Source organism: Papio anubis, chromosome 1 (assembly GCF_008728515.1).
Source record: "Papio anubis isolate 15944 chromosome 1, Panubis1.0, whole genome shotgun sequence".
Lineage (NCBI taxonomy): Eukaryota > Metazoa > Chordata > Mammalia > Primates > Cercopithecidae > Papio > Papio anubis.
In genome coordinates, this window is record NC_044976.1 from 60,866,762 (window position 1) to 60,891,066 (window position 24,305).

Genomic DNA, 24,305 nt, shown 5'->3' on the forward strand with positions numbered 1-24,305 from the left:
TCTTTCTTTTTTCATTATTTCTAACAAATAACTATGTAAATAGGGCTACTAACAAGTGACTAAATCGCATATAATATTTTTCAGAGTTTGTATGAAGTGCCTCTATCACATTGGTCTATGTTTTTAAAATCTATATAATTGAGATAAATTAACTCATTTTTCTTATTGCAAGAAAAGATGCTTGATATAACATAAACTGTCTTAATTGTGCTGATACTAGAGCATACTAGATCAAATTAATTAAACAACACTTACATATTTTTAAATTAGCATTAGCCTTTATATAACCTCTTTACAAATATTAAATGAGATTGTGTAAGTTAGGAGTCAAAGATAGCACCTGGCATAGAGCAGACAATGTAAATGTCAAGACCCTCCAGAAGCACTAAAGCAAAAATTCTACAATTAGCAGCCCTGTGCCAATACACTATTATTATTATTATTATTTAGATGGAGTCTCACTCTTTTGTCCAGGCTGGAGTGCAGTGGCACAATCTTGGCTCACTGTAACCTCTATCTCCCAAGTTCAAGTGATTCTCCTGCCTCAGTCTCCCGAGTAGCTGGGATTACAGGCGTAAGCCACCATGCCTGGCTAATTTTTGTATTTTTAGTGGAGACAGGGTTTCACCATTTTGGCTAGGCTGGTCTCAAACTCCTGGCCTCAGGTGATCCACCCACCTCAGCCTCCCAAAGTGCTGAGATCATAGGTGTGAGCCACTGCACCCAGCCCAGTAAAAAATTTTTATGTAGAAGAGTTACTAAAAATGGAACAGAAAGGGAAAAAAATATATGAGTGAAAGATAATAAGTAAAATATTTTTGAGATGAGTTGGCTATTCTAAAGCACCCAAACCACCCATTGGCATGCATTAACTACACATTCATGTCAGGTACAAAGTACATTAAGGTCACTTTAATTCTCACACAGCATATCAGAAGACAAATTCTTTCAATAAAAATAAATATTTGGACACTTTCTATGCAATTTTACAATGTTTTTTTAAAAAGTGTCACCTCAGCCTCCTGAGTAGCTGGGATTACAGGTGTGTGCCACTTTTCTCAGCTAATTTTTACCATTTAGATACAAAATTACTTTAGGATTCTCTGGTGGTGCCTATATGCACATTACAAGTAAGTAAATACCTCTGAATTCTCTTTAAGCCTAACCTGCCTTATATTTATTTTCCCTATACTGAAAAAGCAAAAGGGCATATAAAATAAGCTAGAAATGCCACACATAATTAAGCAAATTGGGAAGCTCTAATCCTTAATTTACCAGTTTTATAATACCAAAAAAAAGGTATAGAGATGAAAAACATCCCTACATTTTTGGTCAAAAACATGTAAAATTTTAAAGAAAAATGTCTTTGGAGCTAAAGGAAGTTGAGGTTTCTAATTTAAAAACTTTTTTTTAGTTACTTTATTTCAAAATTTAACACACATAAAAATTAACTGATTTCTACAGAAAATTAATCCATCTAGATAGATTAAATGATTCAACTAAAATTCTGATTAAAACCATAAGTCATAGTACATTTTGACTTAAGTAATAAAGGCACTGCATGAAAAATAAAAGAAAATTACTTAAAAATTTGATTATTTTTCAAAACATGTCATACACATATATACATACACATTCCCATTTTTTATTTTTTATTTATTTTTATTTTTTAGTTTTTTTGAGACAGGGTCTAACTCCATTACCCAGACTGGAATACAGTGGTGTGACCACAGCTCACTGCAGCTTCTGTCTCCTGGGCTCAAGCGATCCTTCTACCTCAGTCTCCTGAGTAGCTGGGACTACAGAAGCATACCACCACACCCAGCTAATTTTTTGTACTTTTTGTAGAGATGGGGTTTTGGCACACTGCCCAGGCTGGTCTTGAACTCCTGGGCTCAAGTGATCTACCTGCCTCAGCCTCCCAGAGTGCTGAAATTACAGGTGTGACCCACCACGCTGGGTCCATTCCTACTTTTTAAACCCACAAATATTAATATGCTGCTATTCTGGCTGTCCTCCTCTCAGAGGTTTCCAGTTTAAAACAATATTCCAATTCTTCAATATTGTGGCCCTTTAAATATTTGAAGATAACAATTAGGACTTGTTCCTTTTAGCTAAACTTTCCAGTTTTCAATCTTCATATGACAGTAATTTCTACTCTGTTGGCATTTTATTAGTTTTTCAATGCCATCCTTTAAAGTGTGATATCCCAGATATAAACATAATACTGTTGATGTGATCTGACCAATGAAGGTGTGTTGGTGGGCTCAATGTCTCCTTGAATCTGAACACTGAATTTTATTAAGGTAGCTTAAAACTAACCTACTTCTTTATTATACTATCTCACAATGACATTCGGTTCAAGAAAAAAAATTAATGGGTGTTTACTATGTTAGCCACCGTTCATCTTCAGTAATAGGAAAGTAAAAATAAGTTAGATTTGCTTCCTAAGAGAGTAAAAAATGTATTCAAACAATTACAAAACAAAGGGATATATGCTATACTAAAAAGAAGTATAAGGAAAGATTAATCTTGTTGCAGCTAAGTCACAACAGAGGTAACACATAGGGTTCTACTCAAAATAAATGGCCAAGTAGACAGGAAAGGGAAGGAAGGAACACTGTGATAGAGGGTAGGGGGAAGGCAGATACAAATATGAGGGAAAGCATTCATCCATTCAAATACTTATTGAGTGCCCACTATGTGTCAGCAAACTGTTCTAGGTATTTATGATAAATCTGTGAACAAAAGGGACAAAGAAGGTGGTCAGGGTAGGTTTCATCTGAGCAAAGACTGAAGGAGATGGGAGACATTCATGTGAATCCCTGACGGACGTACATCCCAGGCAGAGGAAAGAGCCAGTGCAAAGAGTCGAAGGCTAAAGCCTACCGAGTATGTTTGAGGAACAGGAAGGTAAGCAGTGTGGCTGGAGCAGAGTAAGCAAGCAGGTAGAACAGGATGAGATAAGGTTAGAGAAGTAACTACAGGGAGTTACTGGGTATTTAAAAATAAATGTTTGTGTGCAGAATGGAGTGGGGGAGAGAGCAGCAGCGGATGAGGCTAGGGAGAAAGAAAGGCTGAGAATTTGACTATTTGCAACTTAGACTCCTCTAGTGTCAAACTACTATGGAAGTATGCTTCATGGAAGCACAGTCATATTGCTTCGCCTGCAGGAAAAACATCACTTCATCTTTGTTTCCTCTTCAGAGCTTTGGACCACAGAATGATACCTGTTTTTCTTTTCAATTAAAAAAAACAAAAATAAAAACCTTTCCTATAAATTAGCCTGTTTTTCTAGCATTACCTTTCTTTACTGTTATGAATCCTTTCTGAACTTTCTATCACTCCTCACAATACAGCTTATTCTTCCTTAGCAATACTACTTACTGCTTCCACAATCCTCTGGGTGATAAAACTATGTCCGGGACAAAGAAATCCATCTACCATGTTTCTAAATGGTTCAAACCTCTTATAAGACAAATATATCATAAATCTGTTTTACTTTTGTTGTCTTTATTTAGCAAGAAACATTCCGTTGGACTAGTTGTGTATTTCCACAGTGACATCATTTCTCTAACTTCTTTTATCCTCTCCCAGTTGTTTTCCACTATGCTTCCTTTAAGTTAACTGATTTCCATATAGGCATACCAGTATTTCACACAATGGTGATCTCTCTTTCCTTCTACTAGGTTTATTCCTCTTAAAGAGCATTTACCAGTTCACTTCTAGTTGCAAATCTCAACTTGGAAATACAAAACCTCTTAGATTTTATTAACTAAATATTGTTAAGATTTCTAATAGTAATGATGATAAAATCATATTAACAACAAAAATAACTTCCAACATTTTTTGAGTACTTACTATGTGCTAGACACTGGTTAACCACTTTATATGTATTATATCAATTCTTATCACAACTTTATGTGATAGATTCCATTATTTTCACCCTCATTTTATAGATGAGGAAAAGTGTCTTGCCCAAGGTCACACTGTTAGTAAGTGGTGGAGCGGGAAGTTATACTCTAATATATTTGACATTCGACTCCAAACTCTTTTTTTTTTTTTTTTTGAGATGAAGTCTCACTCTTATTGCCCAGCCTGGAGTGCAATGGTGCAATGTTAGCTCACCCGAACCTCTGCCTCCCGGGTTCAAGCAATTCTCCTGCCTCAACCTCCCAAGTAGCTGGGATTACCACCATGCCCGGCTACTTTTGTATTTTTAGTACAGACGGCGTTTCTCCATGTTGGTCAGGCTGGTATCAAACTCCCGACCTTAGGTGATTCGCCCACCTCAGCCTCCCAAAGTGCTGGGATTATAGGCATGAGCCTCAAGCTCTTAATTAAGCTTTATGTTCCCCATATTCTATATATACTGGTATTAACACCAGGACATTAGTATAACCCCTGAACTATCGTCCACTTCTCTGGTGTTTTCTTGAGAATTCTTACAAATTTCCTCAATAAATTCTTTTGAGGATTACCTCCTTCCCTATGTTCTGTTTTCCTCTATGTTCCATCCTCTACTGCAATTATTTTTGCATGCTTGCATATCCTTTATACTTCAGCATAAAAATCAGGTTGGTGGCTTACTGACAAAACACATTCTTCCAAGATATATTGTACTCCATTTCTTATCAGAAGGACCTATCTGACCATTTTATGTCCCAGTACCAAAAAAGGAAACCACATCTAATATCATCTACATAGTAAATATTTGCTGTCAATATTTTTCTTTCTTTTTAAAAGACAGAGTCTTACTCTGTCACCCAGGCTAGAGTGCAGTGGTGTGATCATAGCTCACTGTAACCTCGAACTCTTGGGCTTAAGTGATCTTCCTGCTTCAGTCTCCCAAGTAGCTAGGACCACAGGGGCATGCCTAGCTTATTTATTTATTTATTTATTTATTTATTTATTTAGGTAGAGATGAGATCCTGCAGTGTTGCCTAGACTGGTTTCAAACTTCAGGCCTCAAGCAATCCTCCCGCCTTGGCCTCCCAAATGTTGGGATTACAGGTGTGAGCCACCATGCTGGGCTTTCGTATCTTTTTTTTTTCTTCTCAAAAGTAGCATAAGGGGCAGAAAAAAATCAGTGGTATGGCATATATTATCAGGTGCTCAGTTATGGGTCTATATGGGTCATCAGGGAGTCACTAACTACCAGAAAGTATCTCCTCTTAGAGACATTAAGATTCTTCCCATTTACTATGTTTTCCTTAACTTTCTTCATATCTAACTTTACCTTCCTGAGGTAAAGGCTCATGGATGTTTTACACCTACAATGTTCTGATTTCTTTTTTTTTTTTTTGAGACAGGGTCTCGCTCTGTTGCCCAGGATGGAGCATAGCAGCGTGGTCTCCGCTCACTGCAAAGTCCACCTCCCTGGCTCAAACAATCTTCCCACCTCAGTCTTCCAAGTAGCTGAGACCACAGGTACACGCCCCGGCAATTTTTGTTGTTTCTTTTTTGGTAGAGACATGGGTTTTGCCATGTTGACCATGCTGGTATTGAACTCCTGGACTAAAGCGATCCTCCCACCTTGGCCTCCCAAAGTGCTGGGATTACAGGTGTGGGTCACTGCGCCTGACCTGTTCTTTCTTCTTTAGAGTGTTACATTTACCCACTCAACTACCCAAAAGTACTTGTTTTCACTATATTCTATTCTTGAATTTTTATTTCACTTCCTTCTTTCAGAGTTGATCCCCCTGCCCATTATAATTTGCTGTTTCTAATCCTGTTTTGTCTTTTAATTGCTTGGATGTGTTACTTTATCTCACTTAGCTTTAATGTGGATTGAAGAAAATAAAAATCCAACAGAAGCCACTGAGCCAGAACTATGGCCAGTATTTCTAAACATATAAAAACCAAAATACTGGCTCATATTCATATCCATTCAGTTCAACAATGAGAGTTAAGATATACTTATTTTTCATGTGTCAATCTCAAAAGTTAGGGTAATCTATATTTTCTTAGTGATCTAGTAGAGATCTTCTCTAGCCTTTCTGAAAAATGTAAGATATACTTCACTAGAGTAGTGGTGGTCTTTAAATAAATATGTTGTGATCTTTGAAGGAAAAAAAAGTATCACATGACTATGTTATCACTGCTTGGGTTTTGATTTTTCTGAAAAATTTAAACTTGTATTAGTGTACTTCTGAATACAAATTGGTCACTATTTGATAACTGAACAAACTTTTCTTTTTTAACCCTAACCCTAAGACAGGGTCTCACTCTGTCATCCAGGCTAGAGTGCAGTGGCACCATCATAGCTCACTGCAGCCTTGATGCCTGGGCTCAAACAATCCTCCTGCCTCTGCCTCCCAAGTAGCTGGGAGTACAGATGCACACCACCATACCTGGCCAATTTTTCTAACTTTCTGTAGAGATGGTCTCGCTATGTTGTCCAGGCTGGTACAAACATAATTACAAAAATAAATACATATACATACATAACATAGAAAGTGGTTATAAAAATTTTCATACAGAAATTTAACATTTCTTTTTCTGCTAAAAATAATTAAATATGCATCATAAAAAAGAAGTGTTCAAAACATGCTTTTAGGCTGGGTATGGTGGCTCATTCCTATAATCCTAGCACTTTGGGAGGCTGAGGCAGGTGGATCACTTGGGGCCAGGAGTTTGAGATCAACCTGAGCAACATGGCACAACCCTGTCTCTACAAAAATAGAAAAAATTAGCTGGTGGCATGTGCCTACAGTCCTAGCTACTCGGGAGGCTGAGGTGGGAAGATCACCTGAACCCTGGAGGTCAAGGCTGCAGAGAGCTGTGATCGCACCACTGCACTCCAGTCTGAATTATGGAGTGAGACCCCATCTCATAAACAAACATTTTGAAAGACAACAAACATGCTTTTACTTCCTACTATTTCGAGAAACACAAAAAGACTTTGGGAAAAGTAAAAATAAAAGTGAACACTAAACAGCCATTAAAGAACTGAAACTACCAGAGGAGATCACAGTCACATGATTCCTGAAAGGTTCATGATTTATTATTTTGCGTGGTAAATACTTTACCGAAATACTAAGTTTTAGAGTTATCTTTCTCACACACACACACACACACACACACACACACACACACCCTTAAAAGCTCTGCCAACTCAAATAATTTGTACTAAATCAAGGAGCACAATAAAAACATGAAACATGTGACTAATATATAAGCCCAGATGGGGTTTTCCTATAAGTTGCGGAGCAAGTTATCAATTCAAAGAGCCTTTCTACAATATACAGATTATCCTTACTGGACTTCAATCCAGTGAGAGTTCTATCAGAATACTAGAAAATTAGCTAGGAAACATAGCTTTTAGAAAAAACAAAACTACTGAAGTTTTCATAGAGTTAAAAAGAAAAATATCCACAAGATAGAACTTACCACAATAGACAATAGTAAAAGTGGGGAGTAGGGTCAGCAACCAGGGACAAGAGAGAAGAGAAAACAGAAAGCATTTTAATTACAGAAATTTCAAAACAAATAAGCAGCAAATGGTAGAAAACACATTTTTTAAATGCAGGCATCCATTTAAGTTTTACAAAGGAAAAGCAAAAAACAAACGTGCAACAAATTTAGCAGCTACAAAGCTAAAGGTCCAGTAAAAGGTAGTGACAAGTATATAAACAAGAAAATAAAGTCTGTGAGACTTTTACCATGCAATAAACATGATGACAGAATGATATTAATGTCATAACCAGTGAAAATTATACCTTTCAGGGGTCGATTTAGCATTACGGAAACTAGTAATAAACTGCTCAGAGGTTTCAATATGTTATTTTAGGCCTAATTTTCAACTAATTCTATTTCAAGTTAGGAAATTTATAAGGAGTTTCATCATTCATAGATAACCATGGCAAGTCTCTTTATGTATGTCTTAACTGAGCCATAGGAATGAGGATTATATTTTGAGTATTAATACAGTCATATACAGAGAATTAAGGTAGATTTATAAAAGTACTGGCTTCATTTAAAGAAAAACAAGACTTGGGTAGTATTTCAGAAATGGAGGAAAACTCAGTAGTAATATTTATTCCCAAGGTTTTCTATCTGGGGCTTAAAACAAGGATTGCAATGCAAACCCAAAAAGAGAAGCCTAAGCTGTTCGATCAACATAAATCTGACAACAAGTGAAAGGCAAAGCACATAACTTCACAAATATACCTAGCTTTAAATAAACCTGACTTATTACTACTTTGCTTTACCTCATCAAAATGAATTAGGGCATATTTTATAGAATTATTTACTTTGCAGAAACATTTAAAATAATGGTAATTAATTTTTCCTGGCATTTTTTTCAGGTAAGATTATATTTACATAAAACTTTTTGTGAGTCTTAACTACTACATAAAAGGAAGCATGTGTAGTCTTATCAAACAATATATCAAATGCTGTCAGAATATGAGGTCAAATTAAATTATAAGTTCTCTTAATTTGTTTATCCCTCTCCCCAGTAAAGTGAATTTCTTTCCCCAGTAGTGCTTATAGTCAAGGTGAAGAGACTCAAGATCAAATTACACAGCATCTCATCAATTCTAAAATGTACTTTTTTTGCCCACATTTTAATGCTTTTATAGTTGGTATTCATCTTTCAACTAATAGGATATCTTGGCTTAACACACAGGGATTTTTTTTTTCCTTTCTTAAAGGCATATAAAATACTAGTATGTTTTATAATTGATGCCATCTGAGATCAGATGAAATAGAGTATTTTCTATTTACACCTCTGAGCAATAACACATAAATCGACCTCTGTAAAATGAGGTGAAACAATATGGTTAAAAAAAGAAATCTGTGTATAAATGTTGATGAGAGAAATGCTTCAAATTGAAGGATAAAAACTAAAGTGATGACAAAGTGGCTCATTTACCAAAGAATCTCATTAGTGTAACATATGGATTTCCATGCACTGCCTACAACCTCTTAATAAGATATTTCTTAAAATAACTTACAATATTTTAACAAAATTTCTTTGGTTAATGAATTCAGTTGATAGCAGATAGCAACAGAATGCCCACAGCTAGCACATGTGGGCAAAGCATTGGCATAAGAAATCTTATAAAATCAATCTATTAGTGTCTTTAACTAACTAAAACATTACCTACCTCCCAGCCAGTACTCTGTATAATAAAAAGTAAAAAAGGGCAAGTCATAAAAAAACTGTTTAAAAAGAACAAAAAAGGCCAAAGGCACCATATACCATAAATTCTTCTCCACAAATAGAAGACAGCAGGATATTTTAAACAGCATATTCATTTACTTAAGACCTGCAATAATTTCATAAATTGCTTGGTCAAAACCCAGTGGCTAAAATTTTGCCTTTTAAAAACTTTAAGTGAAAGTACAAATTTTAGGGAAAGAGACCCAGTTGCTTGTTCCATTTACATGTTTAAGTGATCTCTAACTAATGTGAGCTGCACTTTACTAAGTATCCAGGATAAATTAAAACACAAATTGCAACTCTGCTCAAATGCCAATGACAAAAATGGCTGAAAGTTTCTCAGAAACGACTAGCGCTAAATGTGCCAGACCTAACATTTATAATTTGCAATTTACAGCTCTAGAAACTGGTTTGAGGTTCCTGTGACAGTATATGTACAACTGATTATTAAAAGACCTACCTGTTATGGTCATGAAACCTAATCAATATTTTTCGACTTTAACATTTTAATAGATGACAATAAAATCCTGACTTCACAGGACAGCAGCCCTGTTTTGAGACTGTCAAAGGCTTTTCAGATTAATCAGTTCATTTAGAACAGCTTAATTCATTGCAAAAAAGAAGAGATCAAGCTGATAGGTAACAAAGTAGGACTAATACTGAATACAAAAGTGGATAGTCATACTCCACCTCCTTTGACACTGGCAGCAGTAGGTAATAGTAGGGTAGCAAGGGGAAGGGAACAGAAAAGTGGAGGAGAAGGAGACTCGATAGGATATTTTGCAGTATTTCAATGAAGCCAAGGATTTAGTTTCAAAGAAATCAACTGCTAGTAGTGTACTTCATTTTAAAACTAAGTTTAATATGATTCTAATTTTAGTGATAATATGTAGATTCCATAATGAACTATAAAGTAATGAAATACTATTAGAATTAAATATACACTAAGACAACCATTTTATTCATTATTTTCACAAAATAATATTTTTATATTAGAAATATATCAAAGGATGATTGAATGTAAACATCTAGGAAACATAAAGTTCAGTTGCAGTCATTAAAAATATTAGTAGTTTATTAGTTTCACATCATTTAATTTAAAAAGCTGAAATATGATCTACCTTGTGAAACAAAAATCCCAATATTTTAAAACTTGCTAATTAATAATTCAAAAATGAAAAAAAAAACTATGCGGATAGTTTATGATGATCACCATTAGTTTAGTTACTGAGCTTTGCTTTGGCCACAAACTATCATTTTGACCGTTCATTGGTAGTCTGATTAAAATGGTCATCTCACTGGATCTAGTTTGACATCAGTACAAAACAACATTAATGCTTTCAGACAGTTTTTTCCCTTAATAGTGAAGCTAGAAATTGGAATCATTACCTGATGAACAATTTTGCTGAATGCTTCTTGAAGTTTACCATGAATTGTGGATAGTTTCTTTGCATCCCGATTAGCTTCATGAATAGGAATAAGTACTTTGTAAACCTCATTAACTGCTTCATACATGCCAGCCTATAAGAAAAAATTTTATAAGATGTTGCTTTCTTTTACATCAATAAGAAAGTAAAGTAATTATATGAATTTGCAATATTTCTATTAAGATAATACCGCTGAGGCTGCGCGGAGGCTCACGCCTGTAATCCCAACACTGTGGGAGGCCGAGGCGGGTGGATCACGAGGTCAGCAGATTGAGACCATCCTGGCTAGCACGGTGAAACCCCGTCTCTACTAAAAATACAAAAAATTGGCCGGGCGTAGTGGCGGACGCCTGTAGTCCCAGCTACTAGGGAGGCTGAGGCAGGAGAATGGCATGAACCCAGGAGGCGGAGCTTGCAGTGAGCCGAGGCCGTGCCACTGCACTCCAGCCTGGGCGACAGAGTGAGACGCCATCTGGGGTGGGGGGGTGGGCGGGGGGAAGATAATACCACTGGAGCTTTTCCAATAGGAAACAAAAACAAATACTAGTTTTTAACTGTATTAAGGCTTAATAAAAAGAATTTTCCAATGTATCTTCTCCTCTGGATAAATGGGTATGTATGCAGATATGTGTATGTGTGTGTATATTAATACATACACATATACATATGTGCATATTTATATTTCTATAATTTGAATTGGGCATTTTCCTTTTATCTGCCCAATAATTACTTCACTAAGGCTAATGTGTGTATGTATACTTATCTATGCATATAAACTTTTGCAGAAACTAATTCTGAGCAGCGGAAAAAGGAATTTAATATTACACTGGTCCCAGATACCCAATTCTCCTATAATCAGATAACCTGTGGCCTCCTGGGACACAAAAATCATTTACTTTTCCAAAATATTAAGCTGACACAGGCAATCTCCTATTGTAAATCTCCTATGGAAAAAAATCACAAATCTTTAATAAAGCATAGAAAGTTCTGAGCCACCAGATTTCCTTCCACTGTGGGCTAGTTGGCCAGTGGTTGCTATGGTTATAATCACATAATCAGAGTGAGAGGCAAGATGTGTTTGTATTGGTCTTCTATCCCTTATCTATTTTTTTTTTAATTAATAAGAAACAGGGTCTTGTTCTGTTTTTTAGGTTGGAGTACAGTGGTGTGATCATGGCTCACTACAGCCTTGAACTCCTAACCTCAAGCAATCCTCCCACTCCAGCCTCCTAAGTAGCTAGGACTACAGGTGCTCACCACCATGCCCAGCTAATTTTTTCACTTTTTGTAGAGATAGGGGTAATCCCAGGATTACTATGCAACCTCCCAAAGCACTGGGATGACAGGCGTGAGGCACTAGGCTTGACCCATCCTTTATATTTAATAATGGATTGGTGCTGTAGTAAGAGGAGAGAGAGATGTTTTCCAAAAGCCATTGAGTCCTCATTGCTTCACAGATCAGCAAACATATTTTCCCAAAGAAAAACACATGGTCCTTATATTTCCCAGTACGTTTGTAGGAGTATAATTAAACAATAATGTAGTTGTACTAGTGAAATATGTTTAGTGTAACTAAAATGCTCCAGTAATTATTTTAACTAAAATCAGATTAATTGAAAAAGAATAAAATTTACAATCATATACAACTGCAAAAGAATTTTAATAATATAGGTTACTGTCCCCCAATCTAAATGCACTACTGTGAATTATTAAAATCACACACATACAAACACACAGAGTTATGCTAATTAAAACATTCCACCAATAGCAAAAAACCCTTGCCCCCTGCTAGCTTAGACAAGTGTAGGGATGGAACTGGAATGGTCAACGTCCTTAGAGGCAAACATTTTAAAAGAGGATCGACACCTAATATTTTAACTCTGCAAAAACACTCTTAAGAGTCTCACAATTGCCAATAATGATGAAAACGATGGTAACAGTAAACACACTAGTACTTACTTGGAGCCAGGAGCTGTGATAAGCACTTTAAATACATGAACTTACTTAATCCTAAAAACATTCCTATGAGGTAGGTACTATCATTAGATGTATTTAATAGATAAGTGAGGCACCAAGAGGTTAAATAATTTGTGCCTGAAGTAACACAACTGCTAAATGGCAGAGCCAGGATTTGAACTTTGGCAGTATGCCTTCTAAATCTACCCTTAATCAATATATTGCAGGATAGGGATAAGGCCTGGTGAAGAACAAATCAATTCCCAACAGAAGTAAAAAAGGGGAAAGAGGGCAGCATTGCATATTACCTCAAGCTTCTTTCTTACCCTAACATGAACCTTAGTGTCTCCTAAACCTTGGGTGCTGGGACACTAAACATTCAGCGGAAAAGTCAGAGGAATTAAGTGACCCTATCAACATGGTTTAAGAAGGTGAGCATGAATTCAGCTAACTATCTTTTCCTTCTCCAATAAACATCCCATCTGGGTTTCATCTGACTGCTTTAGTTCTTCACATATGGATGGAAGGGAACAAGATTGGGGTTATAGCGTGGTAGCATAGTCAGGTAAGGGATTCAGGATGCAGTTCATTAAAGAGCAAGGTCCAGGGCTCCGATAACTACCTAATGAGGATTACTATGCAACCAATGGAATGAGTGGTCATAACTTTCTTGGACACCAGGGCAATGCCCATCATACTGGAAAGAAGATTCTCCATTTCATCCAATAGACAAGATCTATTTAGAGAGCCCCGTCAGTCTACCAACTAGGAACTTATATCACTCAAGAGACTTTCTGTTTTGTTTTACTATGTTTTTTAACTTAAAGGTTTTAGAAAATATTTGGCAGTAAAAGTTTTATGAACCAAAAAATATCTGCTACAAATCACATGCTGGTTCATAAACAAGCAAATGAAAAACACTGGTGGGCTGGGCACAGTGGCTCATGCCTATAATCCTAACACTTTGGGAGGCTGATCAGGGGAACATAACTTGAGGTCAGGAGTTTGAGACTAGCTTGGGCAACAAAGTGAAACCCCATCCCTACAAAAAATAAAACAATTAGCTGCCCGTGATGGTGTGCCCCTGTATTCCCAGCTGCTCAGGAGGCTAAGATGGGAGGATCCCTTGAGCCCTGGAGTTTGATGCTGCAGTGAGCCAAACCACTGGAACACTGGGGGAAGTGACAGATTATTAAGATGAAAAGGAGTAAGCCAATAATGAATCTAGAAAGAAAATGTGTTCCTAGATAGTTTTTAGGGGACATGGAATAAAAAACAATTTTTTTTTTTTTTGGTGACAGAGTTTTACTCTGTTGCCCAGACTGGAGTAGAGCAGCATAATCATGGCTCACTGCAGCCTCAACCTCTTGGGCTCAAGCAATCCTCCCACCTCAGCCTCTCAAGTAGCTGGGACCACAGGCATGAGCCACCATGCCTGGTGAACTTTTAATTTTTTGTAGAGATGGTATCTCACTATATTCCCCAGGCTGGTCTTAAACTCCTGGACTCAAGCAATCCTCCCATCTTGGCCTCCCAAAGTGCTGGGATTACAGGCATGAGCCACCATACCAGGTCCAGAACAAATTATCTTTAAAGAAAAGTAGGGTCATAAGACAGAGAGAATAAATACACATGTCATTGATAATTAGAGGTATGAAACTCTGGAAAAAGAATTAACAAGAGTCATCTACCATAGAGAAAGAAGCAGCTGCTTGTTCCAGTAATCCCACAAGTCCTGACTCAGTAAAGTATTTTCCAGAGCAGATACCTTCTTCATCTGGAGATACCACATCATCTGAGACCGCAGATTCTTCTAAAACATTAGATGAAATATTCTAGGGAAAAAATAAATTGAAAAGGTTTTTGAAACAGAATTTTCTAGCATAAAAATGTATAAAAAGAAATAACTGAAGATGAACTGTAACTGTCAGGTTAGGTTTAAAAAAAGGAGAGTAATATAAAGGTAAAAGATAAATCTCCAAAAACTTTCTGTATTTTGAAGATGATAAAATGAAAACACCACTGCTAGATAACTTTTCTCTTAATAAAAAGTGGTATGAAAGAAAATTAAGAAACGTCATGGGCTAAAGGAAATTGTAATATGACATAAGACATCTAAGGAGATATCAATAGTCCTTTTTTATTTATTTAATTGATCGTCTCAAAACTATAAAGGAAAAAAGGGACAAAAATGGTCTCTTGACTTATCTAATATACACAGAGTTAATAAAAAAACTCAAGTATAATAAAAGCCCTCTTATTCAATGAGATTGGAATCAGCCATTATTTCTAAAAAAGAAATGATACATACATATCTTATTTTATTTTAACCTCCTAAACATTTACAGTAGATGTACACTCATTTATCAACTTTTGAATTAGATCTAAGGCCTTCTCTTTGTGTGTATGGGTTTCCAGATCAGATTTCCACGAAATCTCTTGTGGGTAAATACCCAAAAGGCAACATTCTTTTTAAAGATTTCAAGTTTTGGTTTCTTTTGAGTGAAAACTTAAACTTAAATCGATCATCAAATTATTCTAGAATTTTAGGAGTTTCCTCTCCCCTAATCTATTTGTCCGGCCCACAGTTAATTCAACAGCAATTGTTTTGGAGATTCACCTTTCCTGAGTCTTTGTAAAAATTCAACTTTGTTATCAGAGAAACGATAACTTTCTTTTTGCATTCTGATTTCATCAGAAGATAAAACATTTAACTAAATTTTATAATATCCCAAACCTACCATTAACAGGTTGTGAAGAAAAGCAAAGCATAACTGACCCTTGGTAAGCAAAGAATTCAACTAGTGGGTCAGAACTATGTATCCTACTAGAGGGCAAACTCATCTGTGAGTCATGGTATTAGTCATAAAATGTACTAATATTTTATGTACGGAAAAGAGAATGTTGGTATATCTGCTATGTTAAGTAAAAGCCAATTAAGAATTTCTACTGAATTCTGATTCTCAGTAATACATTTCCACAGATGTTAAAGTATGTAACTGATTACAAGGCAGTAAAGACAAAAAGAAAAAAGGAGGCTGAGGCCAGAGAATGGCGTGAACCCGGGAGGCGGAGCTTGCAGTGAGCTGAGATCCGGCCACTGCACTCCAGCCTGGGCGACAGAGCGAGACTCCGTCTCAAAAAAAAAAAAAAAAATAAGCATAGTGCTGATAGTTCAGAGGTAAGAAACTGTGGAAAGAGAATTAACAAGAAGTACTCCTTAAAAATGTATTAATGACAATCACTGTGAAATGTTAATCTACCTTGTGAAGCATTGGCTTAAGTCTTTAAGTTTTCCCTGCAAACTAAAAAAATCTCAACACCAGTGAGAAAAAGCTAAAACCAAAAAAAGACATACCTTGATTTAATGTACATCTGGAAGATTCCTACCTGAAATGTTACACATCCCACAGGAAGATATTTCCGGTCCTCCAGCATGCTCAAATATTCAGCAACAAGTGCTGCTGAGTGGACTAGACACTGTGCAGCTTCAGCATGATTGCTTCGTTCTGAGTGCTTGCCAGCCATGTTCTGCAGCCAGGTCAATCGCAGATCTGGAGAGGTCTGGTAACCCTTGGCAATTCTGATTAGAACAGAAATTCTTCTCCATTAGTATATGCTTCCCAAGCTGGGAGGGAGTTTAGCTAGCTCACTCAGAGTTTACCTAGATAGGTTTTTGATACTGTGCACAACCCATTTAGTTTTAAAGTAGTATGAAAATGTCACTATGCAGGCTTAGAGAAATAACTGTGGCCTATGGAATGTATAATATCAGTGGGCAGGGTGGAGGAGGGCAGGAGGGGCAAAAAAGAAATATGCCATATCAAAATCTGACCATTAAGGAAATAATCAGTTAAGGGAAAAAGTATGGAAATTTATGTGTTCATTACAGAAATATAGAGAAGTTTTATATGCAAGGAAAAAGGAAAACTTCTAAAAGGTACTTTTATTACATCAACTTTATTTCAAAGAGATTAAATTGTTTTATTTGTGCTTTTAACGAACTCCAAAATCGTAGGAGCAGAGGGTCATATGACAGAGAAAAATTCTTAAGTTTTACTATTGTATCTATTAAGGTGTTAATACAATAAAAATTATGGAGTTTTCAAAATGTGCCCTTAGAAATATCATTCTTTAGTCACAACAGTATTGAAAAAAGGTAATTAATGTTACAGTAAAACATTCATATACTGTATTTTCTTCTTAAAAGACTGAGTTTTACATTTAAAATATTGGTATGGGCCTTCAAAGGAAGTCTGGGGCCCAGGACACCAAGGTGTTAAATGTGTGTTATGAATATTTTTAAAAATCCTCTTATTTTTGATAATCAATAAGTATATTTGCATTGTTCTTAAAAGAAGAGACACAGAAGATCCGAAGATGCCGCCTGGAAAAAGTGCATTTGGACTTTCAATCTACCATTGGAAAAATCACTCAAGGCCAGGTGGGGTGGCTCATATCTGTAATCCCAGAACTTTGGGAGGCCAAGGCAGGCGGATCTCTTGAGCCCAGGAGTTCAAGACCAGCCTGGGCAATATGGTGAAGCCCCATCTCTACAAAAAAGTAAAAAATATATAAATATAAAAACAATAAATAATGTAAATACAGAAAAATCACAAATCACTTTTGTGTGTTTATTTTTTTCATCTACTGTATGTCTTACTAAGTCCCTTATACAAAGCATAAATGAATCAAATAAATGCTACCTGTACATTAGATCAATCAACATTTCAGGATCCTCCTGGTGTTCCTTCATTTTCACAGTATCAGAAAGAATCATATGGAGATTAAAAACCAGATCCTGGACCTGCAGCAGAGAATTATATGAAAAATATTCTTGAATTGTCATTCATCCATAATAACCAAATTAGTTTCAGAGATATTTCAGATAAATATCTAAAGATTTCAAAACAAGTTGTATGATACTGATATGGTTCTGTAAAGTATAGGTATGTGGGGATATGGTAAGTAAACTTTATATAAATTCCTCAGCAGACTATCTATATTTTTTGTTCTTTCACCTGGAAACAAGCAGAACTATAAGTAGAAATAAAACAGAGGGATATAGGAAATACAAGAATACAAAAGGAAAATTCTCTCCTATATTTCTGATTTTACTAAAAGGTAGTTTGTAGAAACTTTAGTTTATAAGGCATATTATTGTTTGATTAATAAGTAGGAATGTTTTGTCAGAAAGCTTTGTCTGTATTGTCCAAGTCTACTGTTCTACTTATTATAAGTGCACAGAATTAAACACCAAAGAATTAATTATTTCCAAAAGAAGGGTAGCTGACTAAAACAAAAAGATTCAGTCCTATCTATGGCACATGATGTGTGGATTCAAAATGAAATAAATGATCCTCCAGCAAAAACCAACTTTTGATTTAACAATTTGGAAAGTGCCTATTTAACAAGACTATTTCAATTAATGATCTAGAAAGTAGCATTTCTGACCTGATCAGGAAATGTTGTTTCCCTCAATTCCAGATCTTCTTCAGCATATGTCAATATAGTCTTTAGAGAACGCCTTAAGAATTCTTCATTAAAATTCTGAGATGTGCCCACCAAGGAGGATAGTGACATTGTTACCTGCATTTTAACCCTAGCAAAGTTCTGTAACAGAAAAATTGTCCAGTCAATACTTAATATAGAAAAGCTTTAAAAAGTCTGCTATTTTTCCTCGCTAAAAGTATATTTAGTGAAAAAATACCATTCTAAGCAAAATATTTTTTAAAGTAATAAAATATGTATATCAAAATCTTATTTTAGAAAGGATGTAAAACTTAGAATTTTGTTCTGAATAATGTACTACAAAACAGGATTTTAAGAAGTCATGTGTTAAGAGTTGAATTAGAAATTCTGCTTATGTCTTTATTTATTATGGGCATATGTTATTAATATAACATTTTACAGATAAGGTTAAATAGCTTGATTGACATTATAAGATTCTTAAATAGTAGATGGAGTATTTAAATTCTAGTCCATTTCATGACATCCACACTATGATGAAAGCAATTTAACACACATCATGCGTAAAGTAATGTAAGGTAGAATCTTTTGGAGTGACGCCTTTAACAGCTTATAACTTACATTCTTCCTTTTTTTTAGTGTAAATTCATTTCTGCTCCACCATTCTCTACCATGAAATCATTCTTAAGAGATTATTGGTGATAATATATCAATTGTCGTATCCAATATTTTTTGCTCAATATTCTACTTCATATCTTTGTATATTTAAATTACTTTCTCCTTGAAAATCTCCTACCTTATCTTCAGTGGCACCACTTTATCCTGGTTTTCTAATCTTTTTCAACTCTTTTTCTGTTTTATTCCTTGGTTGTCCTTCCTAAATACCAGTATTCCCAAAGATTCTGTCAAAAAACTTTTCTCACTTAACATACTCTAAAGAGCCTCATCCATGTCTTTGCTTCGACCAGTATACACATGTTTCCGTCTCCAGCTGATATTTCTCTGTAGAACTCCAGGCTCTCATAGTTTACTAGATAGCACCATCTGGATGTCTCATAGGTACCACAAAGTCAACATGTCTACAATACCTTCTCTCCCTATTGATTATCTAAAAAAGTGATACTATTCTTGTAGTCATGCCAAAAATCTAGGGGTCCCCTATTCATTCTCCCCTCTCATTTTTCATACCATAAATCCAAATCTACACCATCTCCTAATGTGATCCAATATATCCTTTCTCCATTCCCAATGCCTTTATTTTACACCCTCACCATTTCTTATTTAGATTACTGTAATAACTTCCTAATCGATCTCCATGCCTTTTTCTTTCATATCTCTCAGTCTAACCTCTACCTAGCACCAGGGAACTTTCTGTAAAATGCAAATCTGAACATGTTCCTTCTCTCCTTAAAATGCCCCTAAGGCAGTTGTCCAAAGTTTTAAGGATAAAATTCAAGAATTCAACTCAGTAAATATGTCACACTACATAGTAGGCACTGAGAGTACGGTGATAAAATAATTTATAGTTGGCTAGGATAAAGGTGTAATTGAAAAAGTTAAGCCTTTTCAATACTAAGACAAATTCTAGAAAAGGCATTTAATTGTAAATATAAAGAAAATCTCATGAGCAGCTGGAGGAAAAAACGTTATTTAAAACAGAGAAAAATATCAGGCTACCTTTCAATGTATCCACAACAATATTTAATGTCAGAAGACAATGGTACTCAAGTACCCTTTTTTCCTATGAGGTGTTCTTTATCTGATAAGTTTTGCTGATTTTTCTCACGCTTATTATTATTCAAAGTATAAGGCAAAAATTTCATAAACACCCTTGCTATCCTACAAATACAGATAACTTTAAACAATCAAGAACTTGGAAAATTGGCCGGGTGCAATGATTACTGCCTGTAATCCCAACACTCTGGGTGGACAAGGTGGGAGGACAGCTTGAGCCCAGGATTTCTGGGCTACCGTGAAGTACCATCATGCCACTGCAGTCTAGCCTGGGTGACAGGAAGAAACGCTGTCTCTATTTTTAAAAGTGGGGTGAGTGGGGCGGGCAGGGTGAGGTGGCTCACACCTGCAGTCCCAGCACTTTGGAAGGCCATACAGAGAGGACTGCCTGAGCCTAGGAGTTCAAGACCAGACTGCGCAACAAAGTGAGTTCCTGTCTCTACTTAAAAAAACCAAAAAAACCACTTGGTAAATATTACTCCTAAGAACCTTGATGAGGACAACATTTAGCTAAACAATAATTATAGCCCCAAAAAACTCATGGTAAGCAGTATTTCATTTTACAACTAAGACTATGAACTAAGACTGAAATGTTACAGCTAAGAAAAAAACTAGGAGGGTGAGAAAGGAGATGGAAAGAAGTACTTAACAATATACAGTAGACATAAAACAAATAACGTTATTTGAAGGTGGCAATTAAATCAAGTGAAGTACATGCAGATTCAACAATACAAATGTAAACAGTAAGAAAGATACTTTTTTGAAATATTGAGGTATAAAGAATGACAGGGTGGAGGAGAGAAAGAAGAAAATCAGCAATTTTATTACTGTTCATTAAAGGGAGTTAATAGATACTTATTTCAAGTAGAGTTTCTCAATTTTTTTTTCATTATTGTCCCTCTTATAAATCTTTTTGAACAATTTTTCTAATTACATCCCTATGATATTTTAATATCAGAGATGTATACATCTGTTTATGCACTCTATGTATATCTGGATTTATATACACATAAGAAAGTAAATATGAAGCTTACTCTTTTTACTCGATGCAAGGTTATGAATGACTAGATACAAATTTTAAGTTAAAAATGTGAAAATGATTTACATTTAGCTTACCTTTATAGGCTGGTTTTCTGAAAAACTTTTAATATAATCTTTTAGCTTAAATAAACTGTAATGTATCAAATTACACAAATAAATTAGCAACTTATATAACTACAAAAGCAGCAATGTAATCAATTTTTTTAAACGATTCAAAACTGCTACTTATCCAGCAAAAGAATTAAAAATTAATTTCTTAAAAGTTATTTCAGTGAACTTTCACTATTTGCTTGATAGAAGAAAATACGTTCTGGCTACTATATATTCATTTAGATATTGTTGACTTTTTTCTTTTCAGCAACTGACACGATTAAAAACTGCTTGAATAACTTTTGTAGAATGAAGTAATAAATTGGAAAGTTTTTTTCTTGGGCTTAATTTTCAAAGCCCAAGTCACACACGAATGCACTGAGAACCAAACATAAACAATATCCACAAGGCAGCCAATGGAAGCAACCTCTTGCCATATGACTGAGATCAAGCAATTGATTAAAAGTCTCCAATCACAGTCATTTATTCTCCAGTTTTATAACCCAATTTTGCATACATTTTGTTTTTTATTTTCCAAGAACTTAATGTCAGTGCTGCTCATGTGATACCCAGTAACACCAATGAGAGAAATAAATACTAAGCAATGCCATGTTGTTGGGTAGTGTTGAGCTTTGGAGGACCATAAGCTAAGATTTTTCTCATCCTCCACAAAAACCAATTTTCACTCCCTTGGTGGTAATACTGCCCTGGTTGAGAATGCATGATCTAAAGAAATAGAGGACTAGGGGTATTACATGACTATAAAGGCAACCTAGCAAAACCAGAAATTTTGCTAAATATGATAAACACTACATCCCCAAAACAAGGTAAACAGACCATACAATGTAAGATGAAAACAACCAACACACATTTTTTTAAAAGAGGGAAAGGTATAACAAAATAATAAAATAGGATTCCTGGACATACGTAATATAATAACAAGTATGAAAAGTTTCATTCAATTAGAGGTTGGATCACAAAGCAAAACTCAACTCTTATGTTGTATATGAGAGGCACACCTAAAATAAAGTGAAAATTAAAGAACAGGCAAAAGCAAATAAAGTAATTTCAAATTAAAAAGAAAGCAGAGGTCAAAATCTTAATACCGTAAGAGATGAAATTCAGGCCAAAAAATAAAATAGAATAAAGGTTTTAAATAAAACCAACAAAAGTTCTTTTAAATTCCAAAGGAGAAAAACTCTTAAGAAAATATAGTAGTTATGAGTATTAGTACACCAAATAAAAGCTGAAGGAGAAACAGACAAACACAGTTACAGGCTTTAATTTACTTCTACCAAGTGGAAAAAAAACAATGATATGCAGTCTATGTGATTAATAAGGTGTATTTATCTGGTATATGTTTAACTCAATATTCTGAAAACAGAAATACTCCCCTTTTAAAGATTTTTTGTAGAACACTCATAAAAACAGATTATATTTAGACATACAAATACACAGATCCACAATAAAGGGAGAAACAGAATATACACTGTATAATCACAATGTAATAAAGCTGAAAATTAACAATAAAAAAAATTTTTTTTTTTGAGACAGGATCTCACTCTGTCACTCAGGCTGGAGTACAGTGGTGTGTTCACAGCTCACTGCAACCTCACACTCCTGGGCTCAAAGGGATCCTCTCACCTCAGCCTCCTGAGTAGCTGGGACCACAAGCACGGGCCACCCAGCTTGGCTAGTATTTTTTTGCAGTGATAGGGTTTTACTATGTCACCCAGGCTGATCTCAAACTCCTGGCCTCAAGCAATCTTCCTTCCTCGGCCACCCAAAGTGTTGGGATTATAGGTGTGAGTCACTGGAATCAGCCAAAACTTTGAAACAAAAAGGCTACTCAACTCTTTGGATTAAAAAGAAAATACAAACTGAAATGACAAGATTACTAAATATTAGAACCAAGGAGATGCCAAAAATAGTGCTTAAAGGAAAATTCAAGGCCTTAAATACTTACATATGCAACAATAAATATTTGACTCAAACTAAATATTTGACTAAATATTTGACTCAAAAGCAAAAATATAACACATGAATATAACATATAATAAAAGACTTAAATGAAAAAATGGAATTCTTCAAAGGCTGTGACATGTAATTGTAAAATATCAAGCCAAGATACTTAAACTTTTATTTCTTTTTACTTAGGGACAATTAAAATTTAAAATTGCTCAATGTACATTTATATTCTAAGTCTGTATTAACATACATACATACATACATACATATGATATGCACACAATTAGAGATTTGGATTTTTGTAAGATATACACAGAATGAGAAATATCAAGATAGCCTATGATTAGACTTACAATATACAAAAAACTCCATGCTCTCCCAAAACTGATTTAATAACTATCAGCAGAAGTTATATTTCATTATGAATACAGAGAATTTTCATGATTAAATACTTACATTCCCAATCTCAAAGTTTTGCCTCATTAGTAGGTAAAGGGAGGCACTGGCGTGTGACCGAATTGTACTGATGCTACTGCTACAGTGTCGGAGAAGCCTGAGGCATAAATCAGCACACTGCTCTGTCTCTTCTTCAAATAAGAGTTCAGGAAACTGTAAAACAACAACAAACCACTACTGAATTTTTACAGTAAAAGTTCCTGGCCGGGCGCGGTGGCTCAAGCCTGTAATCCCAGCACTTTGGGAGGCCGAGACGGGCGGATCACAAGGTCAGGAGATCGAGACCATCCTGGCTAACACGGTGAAACCCCGTCTCTACTAAAAAAAAAAAAAAAAAAAATACAAAAAGTTCCTGAGATATGTTAATATAACCTGAGCTGGAGATTTGTTAATATAGCCCAGAAATTAAAAGAATGGTTAGGACGATATTAGCTAATAGTTAATAGCGTGAGACACAGAGTCAAACTGGGTTCAAATGTTGATTATGCCACTTACTAACTAGTAGTGTGACCTTGGACAAGTTTTCTCATCCACAAAATAGGCCTAATAATATATCTACAAGGGATTGTTGTGAAGCTTCTATCAGAATGTGCATAAAACACTTAGTAATCAACATACATGAATTCTACATTTATTACAAAATAATACATAAGTTATTTTCATCAACGTCTCTGCACTCCATCTTCTTGGATGATTAAAATGAAATAGCTACCTTCAAAATTTAAGAATATACATATTTCTGAGGGAAAACAAATATAAGAAGTAAATATTTAAAGCAGTTGAACAAACATACACCTTCTTTTCCATTCATCATAAAATAATTTCAGTGGGTTGAATTGCTTATATATTGAATTCTTTATAAATTGAGTTTTTTTAAAAAACAGAACCAAGTGGAGAGAAAACAAGAGAAGCCCCATATTTAAGATTGGCTATTAATTTCAGGCCCTTCTCCACATCCAAGTTACTGTTTTTTAAACCAGAACTGGTTAAAGGTG

The 24,305-nt window shown here is 35.2% G+C and overlaps 1 protein-coding gene across 1 annotated transcript in view; it reads right to left on the bottom strand.

Annotated features, from left to right (window-relative positions):
* Positions 1-24,305, bottom strand: part of DOCK7 (dedicator of cytokinesis 7) — a 223,319-nt gene that overhangs the window by 23,599 nt on the left and 175,415 nt on the right. Inside the window, exons 36-42 of the mRNA XM_031664896.1 lie at positions 23,311-23,463; positions 18,007-18,165; positions 17,259-17,359; positions 15,943-16,135; positions 14,244-14,387; positions 10,559-10,690; positions 9,114-9,128 (exon numbers count right to left, since the gene is read on the bottom strand). Coding sequence (XP_031520756.1) covers positions 9,114-9,128; positions 10,559-10,690; positions 14,244-14,387; positions 15,943-16,135; positions 17,259-17,359; positions 18,007-18,165; positions 23,311-23,463 — 897 coding nt within the window. The remainder of the gene's footprint in view (positions 1-9,113; positions 9,129-10,558; positions 10,691-14,243; positions 14,388-15,942; positions 16,136-17,258; positions 17,360-18,006; positions 18,166-23,310; positions 23,464-24,305) is intronic.